The following is a 22,775-nucleotide window of genomic DNA, read 5'->3' as shown; positions in this document are numbered from 1 at the left end:
CAGTTATACCCCTCAGGATTTTAATAGACAGACCAAGTGTGTATAAAAATGAGTACATTTATTACAAAAACATATTATAAATATAAATGATATTCAGCATAAAATAGATCAATAAACATGGTAACCAAATATAACATGGTAACCAAATATAACATGGTAACCGTCTGTATGTAGAGTAAGCTGCCCCTTGGGATGAAGAGGGCTAGTAAGGTAGCATACTGGGGATGACACCTAACATGTTTTCAGACCTCAATAGTCCTTCAGAGGTTTTAATGTCAATTGGGTCATAAAGCTTCTACAAGGTAGATGCATAATAAGAAATTAATGAAAGTAATAACATCATATGTCAACTTCCCGGCATCAGGAATTTATCCCAAAAGGTATTACAATTTTGCAGCCTGGACCAGAGGTAACTAAGGCCATGTTTTTTCTTGCCTGCCTGTGGTAGACTGATAACATCATCTCAGCCTTGGCAAAGACTGGAGCGTAAAGTGGATGTAAACCCCATTCATGAAAGCGGACCAGGGCACCCTGTAGTGTTTACTTATTTCTCTCCAAAGCACGAAGTCCTGTGCCATTCTGCTGCTATGTTCCTCTGTTACCAGCATGATAACTTCTGACAAGTTCTCCGACACCTGAGATAAAAGCAGCTGAAAATTTGGGTCAGGACGGTTACTATAAATAGATTAGCAGAGAGCTTGTCTATTCACAGCACAGCTCTGCACGTTTATTTCTTCCTCTGCCTATGTGGTGGTGGGGGGTGCCTTTCCTCCAATCAGCTGTCACACAGTGTATACCAAGACTGCCCCCCACTGCTGAAACAGGAAGTAAAATTTCTAACATGATGTTCACTTTCTAAAGAACATAGAAAGCTGAAGACATCAGATATACATGTAAAACGTATGTAGGGAGATTTGTTTCATCTCTGTGTATCATCTGAGGCTGTTCACTTCACTGGGTATATGTGAGGGTTTACATCCACTTTAGGGAGTGCTTTTAAAAAGGACAAGAAGAGATTATATGATTATATTTATTAATTTTTTTCCCCATTCTATTGTTGCTGAATTTTGTAACATGCCAGGAACTTGCAGTAAAAAAGATAACTATTGTTAAAATCAGAATCATAAGAAGGTATTAATGTGCAACAAGCCAAGAGATAAGCATAAAAAGAAAAAAGGCAAACTCACGTCAGCTTTTTAGCAAATAGAAATCGCATTGCAGCTTTTAAAAGAGCTGTTTTAGTTAACATTCCTTCTCCTCTTTCTGATGTCTCACATAAGGTTAGGATGGAGGTACCCACTGCATCATCCATATCTGCAAAACCCTGAAAGAGGAAAACATGAAATTTATCTAACTAAAGGAACTACTTGAAACAAAGTTGAACTTTAAAGCCAATGAAACACTAGACAGAAGATATAAATCAAAAACAGAAACAGGGAATATACTGTTCTATTTCTGTTAACAAAGGTAGTACGAATATGGCAGGTCAGAGAAAAGCTCCAGAGACCCCAAATGGCTGACAATCAACCAGATATGATTTTTTAATTCAATCATATACTAAAAGTCTAAGCATGTAAAGCTACGCTGCACAAAATCTTTAACACTTTACAAGAGTACAGGTACCCAATTTACTTTTTATCTGCTTATAGAAATTGGAATAAGAGATCATTGATGATTGGTTGCTATGGGTGACTGTACTTTGCATAATATTACACATAATTGGAATCATATGTGAGATAGTTACATTTGCACTAAACCTAAAATTAGAAATGTATATTATGGGAAAGTCTTACTAGATGCATTTATAGTTATATATTATATAAAAGTATTCATAGATGAAAATAAATAATGATAATTATTAAATATTTGATCAATCGTATACGGTCTAACCTACTAGCCCAAAAGTAGGTCGTTTCCCTCTATGGGGTTATTTCTTTTTTTTTTATTGTATTTTTGTAGAGTACAAAGAAAGCACAACTGGTACAGTAATACCAAAATAAAAAAATTAAGAAAAAAAATCAAACATAGATGCAGTAACATCAGGTTGGCCCAGTACAAATGTATATCAAAATAGAGAACACATAGGAGAACAGTCAAAGGGTTATTACCAGTAAACATTATGATGCTGGGTAGGCATGGGGGGGTCCAGGTGGGGTTTAGGGGGGAGCCAAACTTAGATTTATCCCACATTCTCTGGGGTTATTAAACAAGAAATCAACTGTGTATAGAAATTTTGATTTCTAGTTTACCATCCACCATAATTTTCAAACGCTCTGTTCCAACAGATTTATCCATGAACAATAAACAAACATTTTACATAACCCAGCCTGTAAAAAATTTTTATTTTTTTTTAAAGCCAAGTGCAGCCAAAATCACAAACATTAAAATCAGCACAAGGGGCATAACTTACAGTCCGTAGGATGTGTCCCTTGTGCCGATTCCTCTTCTCTTAGTGAACGTCTTCCTCCATTCTGTCCCCCGCAATAATCTTCGGGTTCACAACTAATGGGCTGTCGTAAGCTCTCATCAAGAAAGCCCAACTATGCCCATCATTTCTGCTCAGCTGCTCCATTCACAGAAGTCATACTACAGCTTTGATGAATGAAATGCAATCTATGAATGATAGACAGTTGGATGATTGATAGCATCTTCCCCTCCATTCATAGATCAGGTTTCATTCATTGAAATAGTATGACTTTTATTTAAGCAAATGTCGGATGTAGAATTAAAGCAGTTGTACATTTTTACATATACCCAGAGAAGTAACTAGCCTACACAGAGATGAAAAAAAAAATCCTCCTACATAAGTTGCACCTGTTTATCTGTTGCCATCTTAGGTCTACATCCTTTTAAAGTCCAGAATATGCACAGATTTTCTGAGCTTCCAGAGACAGGGGGCAGGGTTCTCAAGTCACACACTGCACAGCTCAGAGGAGAGCGGAGTGTATTCTGAGATCCAAGTTAAAGGAATGGACAGATCTCCCTCAATCTCATAGGTAACATGCAAAGCTGATACTGTCAATCACAAGCAGTGTACTGGAGTCCATCTACCCCACTCCTCTCGATCCCTCGGAGCCAGAAAAGCCTGTCAAAAATGAATCATACAGATAGCAGGGGAATGAAACCACACACACTCTAAAGAAGAATATATTCTGCTCATTTTTCATGTCAGAGTTTTACAACCACTTATAAGAACAGCTGACAAACTAAAAAACTGCCTAAAGTTAGCAATAGTGAAAAAGCACAACCCACAATGTACAGTGCCTTGCAAAAGTATTCACAACGCTTGGCTTTTTTTGTGTTTTGTTACCTCACAACCTGGCATTAACATGGATTGTTTTAATTTATAGAACATGCCCACAACTTTGAAGATTTTTTTTTTTGTTATTGTGAAGCAAACAACAAATAGGACAAAACAGAAAAAAAGTCAATGTGCATAACTGTTCACCCCCCTAAAGTCAATATTTTTGCAGCTATCACAGCTCCAAGTTGCTTTGGATAAGTCTCTATGAGCTTTCCACATTTTATCACTTCGATTTTTGCCCATCCCTCCTTGCAAAACTGCTCCAGCTCCTTTACCATTGTTTGTGATCACTTTTTATGGATATTTTTTGGTGTGTCATTTTATTGATGACATATTGCAATAAACCTTATGACTGTTTTTTGACCTGCAACATTTTTGGAGACCCCCTGTTCCTTTTTTATATCTCAACCTGAGCATTGGAGGACAACAAGTGAACTGGTCCCAGATACTCCCATCGTGGAGTATTTACTCCTTGGAGCTCGCGGATACAGAGTCGAGGACCTTCTGTAAGGATCCATCTAACCACTGCTCCCACACGACATCAGATCGTGATTGCAAGCCTTTATGACCCACTGTCGTATGACACGTGTGTCCAACTATACCGGTAAGAGTACCCACCTTTTTTCTTGACTGATCGATGTTGATGTGACTTCAGACAACTAGTCCTAGCCTCCATTGTTGGCATTGCTTTTCCCATATTTCTCTTTGTGTTTGGCATTATCCTACAGGAACATTCACCTGCACATTTGGTCTTATGAGGACTATTTCCAATATAGGACACACTGGAGTTAATTTTTTCAATGTGAACCTTCACTTTGTCCACTTTTTTCATATATTGTTTTGCACTTTTATGTATATTTCATCACATTGTGCAGTGCTGTTTTATGTGCTGTATCACACTTGTATTTACACTTGTGTACATAATGTTTAGCGCTACACTAATCTTTTATCAATCTCCATCCTAGCCTCAAATCACACACAGAGTGGTACAGGTTTTGCTCAAAAATATCCCTCGATTTAGCACCATCCATCTTTTCAGATAAAAAAAAAAAAAATTAACTAAAGGCTGTAATGTAAACAAAATAGGTAAAAAGCCAAGGGGGTGAATACTTTTGCAAGGCACTGTATATACTGTGTTAATAGACAAACCAATTACTATGTCCCTGTAAAATTAGAGCGAGATTAGCCACATCCATTGTATAAAAGCCAGCATGCATAGGAAAACACTTGCTCTGTGTAGAAGCAGTGGTCGCTCTTCAAAGGTCCGTCATGCCAAGTGAGAGCTAGAGCTCCACAACCAGCAGGAAGTCTACTGACTGTAGAGCTATTAGCCTGACTCAGCAGTGGGAGCCTGATGTTTGTAGCACTATTAGCCTGATGTTTAGGATGTTTGACCTCTACACGGAAAACAGTGCTTCAAAACACAAATCAAGGATCTCTCTGCAGCAACACACTTTGCTACTTAGATTGTGGTTTCCTTTAAAAAAACGAAGACCTGTAAGAATCTGCACACCTTTCATTTGATGCAACTGGAACATATTCAGCAGATTTAAACTTAAAGTTCAGTTAGGCTTATAAAGTTCATTAACATGGTTGAATGCCCTTACATAAGTAAATAGCCTCAGGCGATACGAAGAAGCACAAATCCTCCTCCATGTTGTGCAGGTTAATCTGCATCCCCATCTTATCTACAGCCTCCTAAAGCACACACTTTACACAACATTTTTGAGCTTCCAGGGGCAAAAGACAGAGATCTGATATCACACACTGTACTGCTAGAGCACAGAGCTGAGTGTAATCTGAGACCTGGGTGGAGGGAAACGACATGGACACACACACAGTCCTATACAGTCCTATAGGGAAACACGCACAGTCACCTGCTGTGTGCTAAAGAGGGGCTGGGGTCATCTCATGGGATTGCTTGGTGTCAGCACAGATGGTCAGACGTGATTTATTCAGATAGCAGAGGAATTAAAGAACAGACATTTGGTGCTTTGGATAGAGCCAAGTACACACTATAGAAGGAGATGCTTTGTCCATATTTGAGTTCAGAGGTTTACAACCGCATTAGGGACACAGGATCAGTAGTAATTCTGATACACTTGAATATGATTAGGACTTAAATGAGAAGGTGCTGAAGCAGCTACAGCTGAAGGCATTTCCGAAGGTAAAAGGACAGGAAACAAGCTTACAGCCCCTACATTCTGAGCCAGAAATGATTTTAACAACTTAGCTCAAAACATTCTGCATGGTTGCACAGAACTCTTCCCTGGATAAAGCAAACGAGGAAGGACACACCCGATGAAGGCACAGAAGACGCCAAGGAGTGAGTTGGCTGGGGTAGAGAACCACCATCCAGGTTGTCAATGTCAGGTCCTTCAAGGACACTACAAGTTGCCTGGGAGCATTTAATGGATTGTGAGCTGCAGCGACCTGATGCTTGGGATCCAATATGTTGTACTGCTCAGACAGGAGCAACGTACTAGTAAACACCAGATAAAACTTGTTTACAGAGAACCAGTTGCATAAGCGAAAGGGGTTTAATAATGATAAGTCACTGTAGAAAACAACAAGGATAGACCGTGAAAAGCAATGGTAGGAAGAAGCTACCTCTGACTGAAGAAGAAAAAGGTAGGAACAGAGCGGGTAGTGTGTACTCTCTAGCTGAAGATGCAGCAATTTCTCAACACATTAACCCTTTCCACAGAGGCCAACAGAACAGGGGACAGAATGCCAACAGTAAAGATCACCAAAGTGCAGTAGCACCCAGTGTTTAACTCAATCTGGTCTACTAATGAGAGCCAAAAGCGACTGGGCACACTAAAGGCAGTGCCACAGCTCTCTACTTATATTACAAAAAAAAAAAAAAACTCTGTGGCTGCTTACCACAGTGCCCAACAGATTCGATATTGCCAGCAGAACCCAGTGTCCAAGGGCACATTCCAAGGTAGCCCTCCAATTTTTGGTCCAGCAGGCCCTGGGTACGATCTGAAAGGCAGCGCTAAGGATTGGACAATCTGAACAGATGCAGTGAGAAGAGCTCAGCAGCACATAGATAAAGTCTTGTTTGAAGAAAATCATGTTGAAAAAAAAAAAAAACAAACAAAAATGGGCGTCAACTCTTCTCAGGAGGGAAAAGATGACCACCATCCTAGCAAAAAAAAAAAACCTAATGCATGCTGGGAGAGGGAGGGGATATCCCTAGCTGGCCAGCAGCTTTTCATTTTTCCAATGTCCAATTCCTGAAGTACAGCCCGGTGTTATCAATACACAGAATAACTACTGATCATGTAACTGTAGGTTTGAAATATCAACATGTTCTTAAACTGAAACTTCACTCTCCCAATCAACTTTATATATTTTTTTTTTAATCCTTGTGCTGCTAGCATTAGTAAACAGATAGGAAATGAGATAACAACTTGTTTTAAACTTTTTTTTTTTTTTTTTACATTTCGTCAGTTACTTCTTGGTTTTTCTACCTAGGCAAATGATGTCCTACATCCCAGGAGTCTTCAGGAGGGGGAGGAAAGGAGGAGGTGTTTTCTCAGCTAAGCACACCCTCCTGCATGCATGCTTGAGCTAAGGGTAGATGGATTCCAGTAAATGCTACATGAATCCTCTGCCCTTACTCAAGGTGGAAACAGCAAGAAATGCTAGGAGGCTTTTTTTCAAAGTGATTTCTCAACAAATTAAAGCATGGAAACATGGATCAATAGGGGAAGTGTGCGTTAAATATTAAGTATAAATGAAAAATAGTGTTTTTGGTTTGTGGTGCTCAGATGCAGAAAAGATCCACTTTAAAGTGGTTCAAAAGCGTTAAAGTTTTTCACCTTAATGCATTCTATGCATTAAGGTGAAAAACCTTCTGTGCTGCAGCTGTCCTCCAAGACCCCTCTTTTCCTTAGATGTGACCATCTGATCCAGCGAAGTGCACAAGCGCAGTGGCTCCCAGCACCGTCTCTCTCCTCATTGGATAGACTAATAGCAGCGGGAGTGATTGACTCCCATTTCTGCCAATTAAATCCAGTGGCACGTAACTGGGGGGGCGGGGCCAAGCCCGCTGTCCGTGTCGATGCACAGCAGCGAGAATCAAGGGTGAGCATGCATGGGTGCTCCCAGAGAAAGCCACTTTCCCTGGGAGCACCCTATGAAAAGGAGGTGCTTGGAATGCCGGCAGGGGACCCCTGAAAAGGAGTAACAGGGCTGCTCTGTACAAAACCATTGCATAAAGCAGGTAAGTATAGGCATGTTTGTTTTTTTTTTTTTAAATAAAGCTTTATACCCACTTAAAAGAGGAACTGGAGTAATTTCCCCAACTAAAATATTCAAATTTGACCCCAAATTCTGAATATGAAATGTGGTTGTTAGGAAGGAATTTCCTTTCTTAAAGGAAAATGATAGTGTATTTGCATTGTTGCTGTGTAGAATAATTTGTGATGAGATTTCACATGCTATTATACCTTTTTTAAATGTATAGATTTGGAGACTAGCCACCAGAAGCAGGTCAGTTTATCTACTAGGGTGGCTCTTCCCAACTACTAAAGGATTTTCCCCAGTTTACACCCATGGGATGGGGTTGTTATCTCCCATCCCTTGATAGTCATCTGCCAGTATTGTAGAATGTTGAGGGTGCCATATGGTCTGGTTCGGGGGCCCTTTGCTTTCATACCCCCTGGGAGCTGTGATGCGCACTGCGGGATCTCCGCCCCTCCCATGATGCACTGGGGCAGGGGGGACACTCGCTCGCTGTGCATCGCCATGCCCTTGCGCCGGAGGTGCGCCATCACATAGTGGCGCATTTGTTTCCATTTGGCAACTAAACGGAGGGACTTTTTTTTTTTTTTTTTTTAACACCAGTGTTGGACAGCTTGTTTGCCAGATCAGTGGTGCCACCCCTCCCATTGTGCACGCGAGCGTGATGCTGGTGGGCGTGTGGCGGCTGTGTACTTATAAGTCCCATTCACGGGTGGCTGACTTATCTAGGTGGTTTTACTTGCTCACCTTGGTTCACTTTATACATCACCCGGGACTCCAGATTTCTATATTTCAGGTCCAGGTAATCTGTTTACTTTTTATTCACTATTAGCTTTGACACGCAATGCTATTCCTTTCTTTGCTGAATCTGGTTCCTACTTACTCACCATTTCTGCATTTTCTACTCCCAATCACTTTAACCACTTCAGCCCCGGACCAATTGTCAGCCTAAGGACCAGAGGTCTTTTTACAATTTCGCACTGCACTGTTTTAACTGGTAATTGCGCGGTCATGCAATGTTGTACCCAAACAAAATTTGCGTCCTTTTCTTCCCACAAATAGAGATTTATTTTGATGGTATTTGATTGCCTCTGCGATTTATTTTTTTTGCGATATAAATGGAAAAAAAGACAAAAAATTTTGGTAAAAAAAAAAAAAAAAAAGATATTTTCTACTTTTTGTTATAAGAAAAATCGAATAAACTTAATTTTAGTCATACATTTAGGGCAAAATTTATTCAGCCACATGTCTTTAGTAAAAAAACAATGTCAATATTTATTGGTTTGCGCAAAAGTTATAGCGTCTACAAATTAGAGTACATTTTCTGGAATTTACACAGCTTTTAAATTTATGACTGACTATCTCATTTGAGGTGCTAAAATGGCAGGGCAGTACAAACCCCCCCCCCCCCCCCAAATGACCCCATTTTGGAAAGTATACACCCCAAGGAAATTGCTGAGGGGCATGTTGAGCCCATTAAATATTTTTTTTTTGTTCCAAGTGATTGAATAATGACAGAAAAAAAAAAAAAAGTTTACAAAAAGTTGTCACTAAATTATATATTGCTCACACATGCCATAGTTATATGTGGAATTGCACCCCAAAATATATTCTGCTGCTTCTCCGGAGTACGGGGATACCACATATGTGAGACTTTTTGGGAGTCTAGCCGCGTACGGCACCCCGAAAACCAATCACTGCCTTCAGGATTTCTAAGGGTGCAAATTTTTGATTTCACTCCTCACTACCTATCAGTTTCGAAGGCCATAAAATGCCAAAATAGCACAAAACCCCCCCAAATGACCCCATTTTGGAAAGTAGACACCCCAAGCTATTTACTGAGAAGCATGTTGAGTCCATGAAATATTTTATATTTTGCCACAAGTTGCAGGAATATTACAATTTTTTTTTTTTTTTTTTTTTTGCACAAAGTTGTCACTAAATGATATATTGCTCACACATGCTATGGGCAAAAGTGAAATTATACCCCAAAATAAATTCTGCTGCTTCTCCCGAGTACGGGGATACCACATATGGGGAACTTTTTGGGAGCCTAGCCACGTACGGGACCCCGAAAACCATGCACTGCCTTCAGGATTTAAATATAAAACGCTACCAAAAAAAACTGTTAGCGATCGCAGGGATCAGGCCTGACTCTGCGAACGCTGCAGTTATGTGTTTAGTGTTTTGTAAGTGACAGTGATCGATCGATACTGCACTTGGGTGGGCTGGGCAGAGGGGCAAAACGCAGGTGCTAGCAGGTATCTGGGCTGATCCTGCCAACAATGCGTTTTTTTGGAACCCTAAACTGCTGGGGACGCTAGTATAGATCTGATCAGATCAGATATTGATCTGTTCAGATACTATACCACTACGGGAGGTGTATGCTTTGCACGTGGGTGTTAGCGGTGCTGGCACTAACCTAGCGCTGCCTGGGGCGATGCAGACCCTGACCCTAAAACCTAATTGATATCACCCGCTGGGTGATCAGGGGGTTAAACCTTTATTGGGTAATAAATGGTGGGTGCCCTGATGCTATAAAAAGCAAACTAACTAACCAGAGTCACCCGTAACACTTATACGGTGATCACTGGTGAAAGGGCTAACTAGGGGCAATCAGGGGGTTAAAATCTTTATTTGGTAGTATATGGGGGTCCCTGGCGCTATATAAAAACCTGACGGGGAACCTAAATAACTGGCTAACCAGCGTCACTTATACGGTGATCGCTGGTGAAAGGGTTAACTAGGGGCAATCAGGGGGTTAAAACCATTATTGGGTAGTATATGGGGGTACCTAGCGCTATAAAAACCTGGCGGTGAACCTAAAAAAATAACTAGCTACCTAGCAGCACCAGTGACACTAATGCAGCGATCAGAAAAACGATTGCTTAGTGACACTGGCAAAAGGGGGTAAAAGGGTTAACTCTAGGGGCAATCAGGGGGTTAAACCTTTATTGGGGGGGTAGGGGGCTACCCTGGACCTAACACTAACTGCCCTGACAGTTTTTACTGTCACAACTGACACTAAATGCAGTGATCAGTAAATAAATGATCACTGCAATCAGTGACACTGTGATTGGGAGGGGGGGGGGGATTTGTGTGCCTAGGTGTACCTACATGTCAGTGTAGTGTTTGGTGCACTTACTCTGTGTTCTCCTCGCAGTCCGGTCAAAAAGACAGCCCCGAGGAGAATGACATCACTTCCTCCCTGCCTGTGTTTACTATACACAGCGGGGGAAGCTTCTCATTCGCCAGGAGCGATCGAGAGGGGATGGCCAGAAACCAACGGCAATCCCCTCATCCCGGATCACTCCTGCAGCGAAACTGACCGCCGCATCCAGCGCGGGGGGGGTCCGATCGGACCCCCCACCCGCTGGAAGGCGAGCACGTACATGTACGTGCTTGTGCCCGTCGGTGCCATTGCGCCGACGTACATTGCCATGCAGCGGTCCTTAAGTGGTTAAACTTCTATTATCTTAAACTGTCCTGCCCTTCACCGAGCACAGGACTTATTGCACATTTTAATATTAACAATATCATTCTCACAGGAGTCCACACTATTTTTTAGCACTTTTGGCTACTCATGATCACCTTCAATCCTTGGTGGTCTATCCTTCCTGGATGCTGTCCTTGTTTGGCATGGGGCCGCCCATGCTACCTCAGCTCCAGGTGGGGAATGGTCTCTGGGGGTTTCTGATCCTCAGTGCCACACTCTCGTTGCATAGTTATACTTGTAGGTATTTTAGATAGTGGGGATTTCTATGGGTTAACATTTAAATAGTATTTTCTTAATTATCTTTTTCCTGGATAGGGTCAGACCATTTAGATATTCCCATTATCCTACTACACTATATATTGACGTGCATGCTCCTGAAGATGGGATCAATCCATGAAATGCGTAGAGCTGTTATATGCCATGTTGCGAGTCATCATAAATTTTATCAGAGAATCTACATATATGTATTTTATGAAATTAACTGGCTGCTACTATGTGATAATTTACCTTTTGTTACATACGTATGTGTGCATTTACACAAACTGTTGATATCTATAACTGTAGATATTTATTATGTATTATGATTACCTGTTTGTGCCCTATTACTGATATATATAAAATAAATTTTATTGATGTAACCCATGTGCTTCATTTAAAGTCCCACTCCCCCCTTCCTGCTTTTTTCGGGAAAAAAAAAGTCACAGACTTCATTGCTTTCAGTGAGCTGGTTGACTCACGCTTACATTGTGGGAAACAGGAGAACTGCAAAGCAGCAAGCAGACCCTTTTATATGCGATGAGAAAATGCATTTATAATTTAAAACAAGGCAGCAAAGAATTGAAATATTGATGACATTCCTTACATTTAGCTGATCTCTGCTCAATGTGTAACTATATTGAAAAAAAAAAATGCCTTTAAAAAACATGTTGCTACATGTTCTAAGTAGCACTTACCGATTTTTTAACTGTGATAGGAAGTAAAATGTGTAAAAGTACTGCTTTTCTGCTTTCAATGCATTAAGACCCAAGCATAAGTTAATGGGTGGAAGTGAGATAAAAAGCACAATACCTGTAAAACTGGTATGACAGGATGAAGTGCTTCAATAAATGTATTCCAGCACAATGCAGACATCACAAGCTGTCCTTGAAGTAAAAATGTCAGAATGGTCTTAGCAGCACAATAAATCTGTAAGAAATACAAAAAATAAAATATAACATGCTTTGCCAAGGACATCTTTTTTTCTTTTAGACTGCATTCACACGTGATCAGTGTGACTTTCAGGCATTTTTATTTGAGAGCTTTTGAGCATTTTTAGAAGTATACTGTATTACAAGCGTTTTACAGATTTAGGCGTTTTTGCTTAGCCAACGGAAAGCACCAGAGGGAAGGAGAGATGGAGGAAATTAGGGGCTGAGAGCTGCTATTTGAGCAGAAAACGCGCAGTAAAACACTCATGTCGCACATTTTTAGTCATTTCAATTGAAGTCTATGGGGCCCAATCTGTCTCCAATCTGCCAAAATGAAGCTCATGTACTTTTTTGAGCAACAGGAATTTTGCTTAAGCCGACAGAACGTTCAGATGCGAACAGGGGCTATTGAAATAAATGGGTTTTGAGTGCTACAATCTGCAATTAGAAAAATTGCTCAGGCGTGAACGGATGGAGGGAGCAGCCTGGAGGAGCGGTCACCTAGACTTTTTGGGACCGATATGCTCTTAATATTTCTTCAGAATGTGAGTGCCTAAACCGTATGTCTATTAAAGGGTTTGTCAAAACATCTACTCTTAGAAGTGCCTCTCTCCTTGTTGTTTGTGCTCAAAAGTTTGCATACCCTTGAAGAAATGTATTTAGTATGTATCAGTTTTACAGAAAACATAGGTGAGCAGGCAAAAAACATTTCTTTTATTTCTTCTGAGATTCATGTTAAACTGTAGGTCATAACAGAATGGCACAATCATAAAACCAAACATGGAAACGAGTAAACAAAATTAAATGACCCCTGTTCAAAAGTCTGCATATTTTTAGTTCTCTGCCCGCTTTATCAATGACAGTGTGCAGTCTTCTGTAATAGTTGTCTATGAGGCCACAAATTCTTGCAGGTGGCATAGCTGCCCATGAGTCTTGGCAAAATGCCTCCAGGTCATGCAAAATCTTTGGTCATCTTGCATGAACTGCACGTTTGATATCTCCCCAGAGTGGCTCGATGATAGGATACCGTAATGACCACTCCAGAACCTTCGCTTTTTTCTGCTGTAACTACTGCAGGGTCAACTTGGCCTTGCGTTTAGGGTCATTGTCATGCTGGAAAGTCCAAGAGCATCTCATGTGCAGTTTGCCTGCAGAAGAATGCAAACTGTATGCCAGTATTTTCTGATAACATGCTACATTCATCTTACCATCGATTTTCACAAGATTTGCCATGCCTCTAGAGCTCACATACGGAAAAAAAATCTGTGAGCCACCACCATGCTTCACAGTGGGGATGGTATTCTTGCCTTTATAGACCTTGTGACCGTAAAGTGCTTGCAGCACTAGGGTTGTCGATTCAAATCCCAACAACAATACCTGACTGGAGTTTGCATGTTATCCCTGTGCCTGCATGGGTTTCCTCCGGGTACTCCTGTTATCTCCTTCACTCCATAGACATGCTGGTAGGTTAATTGGGTACCGTCTAAATTGGCCCTAGTATGAGTATGCGAGTTAGGGATCTTAGATTGTAAGCTCCTTGAGGTCAGGGACTGATGTGAATGTACAATATACTATATATGTAAAACGCTGTGTAAATTCACAGCGCTATACCAGTAACTATAATAAATACCATTGTGCTCCTTGAAACAACCACACCGTCTTTTTCCTGAGCAGTCTGTATTTTCCTATGTCCCCTTCTGACAGTCACAAGGAACTTGTCAGTTTCTCAGATAGAGCTAGAGGGGCTGGATGAGACCATAGGCATCTTCTAAATTGGATTCATCTCCTGTCCGCCCACCTTATAGAAACCACCAGGCAGGAGTTAGATCCCCTGCTGCTCCACCAAAAAACAGGGGCCACCGGGTGGGGAGCACACGAGGGGTCGGAACAGAAGCGGTGGAAGACATACCGGGGACGAAAAAGAAAAAACGACTGGAGATTGGAAGATATTCGTTCAGAGTGTAGACACAGAGGAATTAAACAAATGTTTGCCCCAACAGACACTTTAACCTCTGAAACAATTCTAGGATGTGAATAATTTTGAGAAATCTCATCATTAAAAAACATTATTTTTCGGCAGATAACAGGGTTCAGAAGTTTCTGTTACCAATATTAGCGATTTCCCAAACCTCTCATTTAGGGGTCTTTGTGCTGTCAGAGACCTGGAAGATCTGGCATTGGAGAGTGCTGATAGTAATGTGGGAACCACGGGTGATTATACATTGGTCCAAACCAGATCAGATTTCTATCCTGTTAATTCTCGGACGCCTGATATGAGTAGGTTCCAAAAAATGGTTGAACGAGAGTTAACATCTCTAGCACATCGGGTGTCTGATGGTTCTGTTCCCTGACATGACAACCTCTCTAAACATGAGAGGTTTGCTTTAAGGAATTTAGAGGAAGATAAATGGATAGTGGTCTGCAATTCTGACAAGGGAGGGTTAATAGTGATGAATCTAGACTCCTATTTAAATGAAACAGCTAGACATCGATTGCAACTTACATCAGACTCAGGGGGGATCCCACTAAAAAACTGTGGATCAGGTCTAACAGGCTGCGACAGTTTTCCGTTTTACAGTGAGGTGCCCACTGTGCATAAACAAGCCACGCTGTGCATTGTGAATGGTCCTGCAGTCTTCTGGGACCTGTGACATGTTCCAGAAGACTGCGCGAAGGAGGGATGTAGAACTTTCGCTCAAAATGTTGGTAATGTATACAAGTTACAAAAAATATATAATAATAATAACAGTGTAACTGTACCGTTGTGTGTATAGACAAATACAAGACTGACTACATAGTGTTCACATAAAGTGATACAAAAGGGCAAGTCAGAACTGTATAGCTGTGTGGTTGAGGTCTCAATTGTCTATGTATTCTGGGGTAAAGCAATAGCCCCCTACGTGGGATGTGTTTTATAGAATGTATCCCCAGGACCACCCTGTGGTAGATACATATTAAGTTTAATATTCCCCTACTGTTTAATCTTAAAGCTGAACTTCAGGCGGATATATAAAAAAAAAAAAAAAAAATAATGTGTCTTTTTAATGCAGCTCTGCATTCATTAATGCATTGCATGTATTATAGAATCAGTGTAAAGTTGATCACGCAGGTTGCGATCTCTTTTAGATCTAACAAGTAGGTAGTGCACAGGCCTGTCTGGTTTGATTAGAATTGACTAGATCGTTTAGGTCCTCATATTACATAGTTTTGGTAGATCGTAAGTTGATTGTACATAGATTGCATAGTCAGATTGTGTGCGTTGAGCATTATGTAGGCCATACAATAGGCTATTTTCTTTCTTTCAACCACACCAGTTCAAGGAAAGCAAATTGCTTGAATCCCTTATCAACAGTCTGTGTTGATGTTAGAATCCCTCCCTCAGTGCTACTGTGTTCTTCTGGAGGGGAGCACCAGCAGCCTTCCCTACCGGCAGACAATGATTACTGCTGGCGACTATAGCCGTTGGCAGTAATCAGGCGTGAAAAACCCGACATGCAGACTGTACTGAAGTCAAATTGATGGATCAACTTCAGTACAACCAGCCTCCTCACAGCAGACTGAAATTCAGCTGGCTCCTGCTGAACCGGTCACATTTTGATCTGTCTATGCCTGGCTTAAAGTGGTTGTAAACCCTCCCCCACAACTTTGTCCCATGTAAATCAGCATAAAAAACCCTAATGAACACTGCATGTAGATATCTCCTTACTTGCTTAGTATTGTTGTAATCCTTTTTGTTCTTTAGAATGAAGTCACTGAGCATGCCCAGATCTCCCCTGATTTACAGCACACTCTCTATGTCTTATCTATCTGTTATCAGGACTTCCTACAGCACACCACTGAACTCCCAGGAGACTTCAGACTCATTCAGAGCTTCCTCCTACACACCATGTGACATGACATACAATGTAAACCTGGTCATTACTGCAGTCTTATCAGCTGAAGCTGATAAGACTGACAAAGGGAAACAGACATCGGCACAAGTAAATACTATGAAATAAAACAAGTCAGCTATGAACAGGGAAGCAGGGTTGCCATAGAAACGTTGGATTGAGAAGGAGGCTTGGTTAACAGTACAGGAAGTGCTCAATGTAAGGGCGGAACTACACCCCACTGTGGACTCAGAAAACAATACTTAAGATGGCGCTGCCTAACCCCTGGAAACAAGTTTTTTAAAGTTTCTTTAAACAGTAAGTAATATGCGATTTGGGCTGGATTAGAGTGGCTATAGTCTGATAATTACTTATTATAATGGACTAAATGAAGAGAAGCATCAGAGTGGGAGAGCTTACTTCCTCTTTAAGTTGAGCTGCAGTGCTTTTGTGCAAACAAGAAAGAGATGCTGATGGATGGAGTGAGTAGAATAACTAATAGATCAGCTCATTAGTCTGATTTATCCCTTTTCACCATACAGTTATATGGTGGGGAGGAACAAAACCATTAAAGCGGAGCTCCACCCTAAAGTGGAACTTCCGCTCATTGGAACCCTCCCCCCTCCGATGCCACAAGTGGCACCTTTCAGGGGGGAGGGGGGTGCAGATACCTGTATAGTACAGGTATTTGCACCCACTTCCGGCATAGATATCCGCAGAATCTGCGGGTATTTACGCCACTTCCTGTGGGTCCCCCGCTGTCTGCTGGGAAACACACGGATCCCAGAGACAGCGTGGACCATCCTTATTGCGCAGCGCAACTCGCGCATGTGCAGTAGGGAACCGGGAAGTGAAGCCGCAAGGCTTCACTTCCTGATTCCCATACCGAAGATGGCGGCGGCAGCACCCAAGAGCCGATCGAGAGATCGGCTTCGGGTGCCGACATCGCAGGCGCGCTGGGCGGGTAAGTGTCCTTATTTGTAGCTGCTGACTTTTAAAAACAAAAAATGGCGGAACTCCCGCTTTAAGTGTCTAGAGCCCTACCAGACAAGGTTTGGCTATGGAACAGAAAGTGAAGAGAAATCACCCCAATGGGAGACAGATGGCAAAAAAAAAAAAAAAAAAAAAAAAACATACAGGGGTTATAACCCTCTCAATGAATGTTCATAGGGTATAGACATTTAAACACAAGGTACAGCATTGTTTAATACATTTGGTACACTTCATTTGATTATATACACTGCTCACAAAATTAAAGTAACACCTTTTAATCAGAGTATAGCATCAAGCCAATTAAACTCCTGGGATATTATCTTGTCAGTTAAGTAGCAGAGAGGGTTGTTAATTTAATTAACAGGTGCACTAGATGGACAACAATGAGACAACCTCCAAAAACGGGAATGGTTTTATAGGTGGAGGCCACTGACATCTTCCCTACCCAGCTTTTCTGTTTTTCACTAGTTTTGCATTTGGCTAGGGCCAGCGTCATTACTGGTAACATGAGAAGATACTTGAACCCTATAGGAGGTTGCACAGGCAGTCCAATTCTTCCAGGGTGGCACATCAATACCTGCCATTGCCAGAAGGTTTGCTGTGTCTCCCAGCAAAGTCTCAAGAGCATGGAGGAGATTCCAGGTCAGGGCCGTAGAGGAGAGGTGAACAGGGCCGCAGAAGGTCCTTAACCCCATCAGCAGGCCCAGTATCTGCTCCTTTGTGCAAAGAACAAGATGAGCACTGCCAGAGCCCTACAAAATGATCTCCAGCAGGCCACTGGTGTGAATGTCTTTAACCAAACAAACAATCAGAAAGAGAATGCATGAGGGTGGCCTGAGGGCGCAAAGTCCTCTAGTGGGCGCTCTGCTCACTGCCTGGCACTGTGGAGCTTGATTGCCATTTGCCACTGAACACCAGAATTGGCAGGTCCGCCACTGGTGCCCTCTGCTTTCCACAGATGAGTGCAGGTTCACCCTGAGCACATGTAAAAGACATGAAAAGGGTCTGGAGAAGCCGTGGAGAACATTATGCTGACTGTAATATTCAGCAGGACCGTTTGGTGGTGGGTCAGTGATGATCTGGGGAGGCATATCCATGGAGGGATGCAAAGACCTCTACAGGTTAGACAATGGCACCCTGACTGCTATTAAGTATTGGGTTGAAATCTTTGGCCCCATTGTCAGACCCTGTGCTGGTGCAGCCTCATGTGGCGAGAGTATGTAGCCAGTTTCTGAAGGATGAAGGAATTGTCAGGCATCGTAGGGGCCATACAAACTACTGAGTACCATTTTAAATTGCTGCAATGAAATTTCAGCAAAATGGACTAGCCTGCTGCATCATTTTTTCACTTTTATTTTCGGGGTGTCTTTGAATTCAGCCCTCTGTAGGTTGATCCTTTTGATTTCCATCAAACGATGTGGCACATTACCCAGTCCGTATCAGTATAGATATTCAGCATGATATTTTTCCCCATTGAGAGCTGATGTGTTTGTAAATTGTTCCTTTAAATTTCTTGAGCAGCTTGTGTATATTATTATGTGTAATAAATTATATATATATATATATATATATATATATATATTTGCATAAAATATAAACAAACATGCCGAAATACAACAGTAAAGTTTGAATGGGTACCTCTTTGTTTGAGTCTTGTAGGCCAAATGCGATTATTTCATAGAGAACTTTTTGATGAAGTAAAAAATTTATACTACTGCAAATTGAAGAAACAGGCTTTGTCACATTGTAAATTCCCAAGGCATCCTAAAATGAATATAATAATCAGTATATAAACTAGAAAAGTATTGCATTTCACATATAATAATCATAACTTATGACAGCTTGTTATATTAGATTTAACCAGGCAGTATTGCATTAGACCCTGGTCAAGCCTGAGCTTTTATGTAAAACAGTGTTGCAGTATACTGTACATAATGAATAAATGTGTCTGCGACATCTCAGAACTGTCATCCACACAACACAATTTAGGTAGACAAATAAATCTAAGGTTAAAGCAGCCTTCATAATCAAAATGCAGGAAAAAAACAAAGCCCTTGCACGCAATCCCCAAGTACAGTTGTTACTAATGTTCCAATGTTTAAGCTTTTTAAAAGGAGTATTAAACGGTTAGGGTTTTTTATTTTTTTTTTATTTTTTTTTTAAACTTAAAGTGGTTGTAAAGTCACTGCCAGCCCCTCTGTCCTATCAAGCCATCCTACACTATGTAAAGGTTTGTGTAAATCGATGCCTCTAAATACCTCATCTCATATCTTTTATGGCCAGTCACGTGACCTCTGAACGCTCCCCTCCTATGATCTAAGCAGTGGTGTTGCTGTGGGGGTGCGGGGCGCACCGGGGCCGCTGCTCACCGCTACACCTATTTCTGCTTGCAGAGCTGCAGCGGAGCGAGCAAGGCACCAAGCGGAGCGGGGGGAGGCTGCCTGCAACACTCCCGTCTTAAGGCGTCCCTCTGGGATCTCCAATATTACCAGAGGGACCGGGAGTTGGTGGGCGGAGCTGGGGGTATATCTGTCTCCTCCACTCCCATGCTGCAAGTTACTGCACACTGGCTGTCTCTACATAGAGTCCTAACCTGTCCTATGCCACCCCAACCTACCCTATGCCACTGCAACCTGCCCTATGCCACCCCAGCCTGCCCTATACTATAATCTACAGGGGCCATTTGATTGTGTGCTGCCTGCAGGACAGACAGGAAGGGGGGGGGGGGGTTGACACCATGTTTTGCCGCACCAGGTGACACCAAACCCTAGTAACGGCACTGGATCTAAGGGCTACAGTGGGTGTGGCAAAAATCCCCCTCTGATGTTAACCAGAGAGGTCACATAACCGCTGTGCTGTCTGCTCAGCCCCTCCCACTGCAGCCTTAACATCAATGGAGGAGAGCGCACAGAGATCACGTGACCAGTCAGAAAAAATCTAAGATAAGGTATTTAGAGGCATCATTTTACACAAACTTTTTTACACAGTGTAGGGTGGCTTCATAAAACAGAGGGGCTGGCAGTAATCTTTATTTAAGTTTACTGCCAGCTACTAATAGCAGTAGGAGGGGAGGGGTGGCTCACACACACAGGAGCTGACAGGCAGGGAGGGAAGTGGAGAGAGGAGAGCAGTGAGATGACAGAGGCATGTAACCTGATCACGGTAGTCATGATTATCGTGGTCAGCACATTAAGGGGGCCAGAGGAACAGGCAGAATCAACCAGTTTTTTTTTACAGCTTAGAAAGGGACAGATTAGATAGAACAAGCACTGGGCTGTTTAACCACCTTCAGACCGGACCATTTTGCTGGTAAATGACCAGAGGTCTTTTTACAATTTGGCACTGCGCTGCTTTAACTGGTAATTGCGCGGTCATGCAATGTTGTACCCAAACAAAATTTGCGTCCTTTTCTTCCCACAAATAGAGCTTTCTTTTGATGGTATTTGATTGCCTCTGCGATTTTTATTTTTTGCGATATAAACGTAAAAAGACCGCAAATTTTGAAAAAAAATGATATTTTCTACTTTTTGTTATTAGAAAAATCCAATAAACTCAATTTTAGTCATACATTTAGGCCAAAATGTATTCAGCCACATGTCTTTGGTAAAAAAAAAAGTCAATAATTGTATATTTATTGGTTTGCGCAAAAGTTGTCACATCTACAAACTAAGGTACGTTTTCTGGAATTTACGCAGCTTTTAGTTTACGACTGCCTATCTCATTTCTTGAGGTGCTAAAATGGCAGGGCAGTACAAAACCCCCCCAAATGACCCCATTTTGGAAAGTAGACACCCTAAGGAAATTGATAAGTGGCATGTTGAGCCCATTGAATATTTTATTTTTTTGCCTCAAGCGATTGAATAATGACAAAAAAAAATTTTTTTTTTTTTTTCCACAAAGTTGTCACTAAATGATATATTGCTCACACATGCTATGGGCATATGTGAAATGACACCCCAAAATAAATTCTGCTGCTTCTCCTGAGTACGGGGATACCACATATGTGGGACTTTTTGGGAGCCTAGCCGCGTACGGGGCCCCGAAAACCAAGCACCGCCTTCAGGCTTTCTAAGGGCGTAAATTTTTGATTTCACTTCTCACTACCTATTACAGTTTTGAAGGCCATAAAATGCCAAGATGGCACAAAACCCCCACAAATGACCCCATTTTAGAAAGTAGACACCCCAAGCTATTTGCTGAGAGGCATTTTGAGTCCATGGAATATTTTATATTTTGCCACAAGTTGCGGGAAAATTACAAACTTTAATTTTTTTTTATTTTTTTTTCACAAAGTTGTCACTAAATGATATATTGCTCACACATGCTATGGGCATATGTGAAATGACACCCCAAAATAAATTCTGCTGCTTCTCCCGAGTACGGGGATACCACATATGTGGGACTTTTTGGGAGCCTAGCCGCGTACGGGGCCCCGAAAACCAAGAACCGCCTTCAGGTTTTCTAAGGGCGTAAATATTTGACTTCACTCCTCACTACCTATTACAGTTTTGAAGGCCATAAAATGCCAAGATGGCACAAAACCCCCACAAATGACCCCATTTTAGAAAGTAGACACCCCAAGCTATTTGCTGAGAGGCATGTTGAGTCCATGGAATATTTTATATTTTGCCACAAGTTGCGGGAAAATTACAAACTTTTTTTTTTTTTTTTTTTCACAAAGTTGTCACTAAATGCTCACGCATGCCATGGGCATATGTGAAATGACACCCCAAAATAAATTCTGCTGCTTCTCCTGAGTACGGGGATACCACATATGTGGGACTTTTTGGGAGCCTAGCCGCGTACGGGGCCCCGAAAACCAAGCACCGCCTTCAGGCTTTCTAAGGGCGTTACAGTTTTGAAGGCCATAAAATGCCAAGATGGCACAAACCCCCCCCAAATGACCCCATTTTGGAAAGTAGACACCCCTAAATTTAGGGGTACACTAGTGAGACTAGGTAATAAATGGCGGGTGCCCTGAAACTATAAAAAAAATAACTAACCAACCAGCGTCACCTGTAACAGTTATATGGTGATCACTGGTGAAAGGGTTAACTAGAGGGCAATCAGGGGGCTTTATGCGGTAGTATATGGGGGTCCCTGGCGCTATAAAAAGCTGCGGCGAACCTAAATACCTACCTGCCTAACTAGCGTCACCTGTGACACTAATACAGCGATCAGAAAAACGATCGCTTATTAGGCTGGGTTCACACTGGAGCGATGTGGGAACGCACGAATGCGCGGCGGGTTCCCGCATCACATGCCTCCCGGCGGCAGTTCACACTGCCCTATGCGAACTGCTGGGAGTGTCAGTGAAATGTTAATGACACCCCCAGATCAGTTCGCATATCGCAGTGCGATCTGCAAACTCGGATCGCATGGTGTGAACACCCATGCGATACGATTCTGCTGCGGACCAAAAAAAGGGTCCCGTGCGAGTTTGCGGCGGGTGCGACACGAATTCAGCCATACTATCTGTATGGCTGAACTCGAATCGCACAGAGATCGGATGTGATTTGCACTGCAGTGCGGTGCGAATCACATCCGTTCTCATAAACCGCTGCAATGTGAACCCAGCCTTAGTGACACTGGCGACGGGGGGTGATCACGGGGTTAAACCTTTATTGGGGGGGTTAGGGGGGTACCTTAGAACTAAAGGGGGCTAACCCTAA

At 42.0% G+C, this 22,775-nt stretch overlaps 1 protein-coding gene across 1 annotated transcript in view; it reads right to left on the bottom strand.

Moving 5' to 3' along the window:
* Positions 1-22,775, bottom strand: part of RTTN (rotatin) — a 314,933-nt gene that overhangs the window by 190,543 nt on the left and 101,615 nt on the right. Inside the window, exons 16-18 of the mRNA XM_077492379.1 lie at positions 18,742-18,867; positions 12,123-12,239; positions 1,188-1,324 (exon numbers count right to left, since the gene is read on the bottom strand). Of these exons, the coding sequence (XP_077348505.1) occupies positions 1,188-1,324; positions 12,123-12,239; positions 18,742-18,867 (380 nt within the window). The remainder of the gene's footprint in view (positions 1-1,187; positions 1,325-12,122; positions 12,240-18,741; positions 18,868-22,775) is intronic.

This window comes from Lithobates pipiens, unplaced genomic scaffold (assembly GCF_037356315.1).
Source record: "Lithobates pipiens isolate NorthernLeopardFrog02 unplaced genomic scaffold, aLitPip1_a1.2 Scaffold_19, whole genome shotgun sequence".
In the NCBI taxonomy this organism is placed as follows: Eukaryota; Metazoa; Chordata; class Amphibia; order Anura; family Ranidae; genus Lithobates; species Lithobates pipiens.
This window is presented reverse-complemented; position numbering and strand designations above follow the sequence as displayed.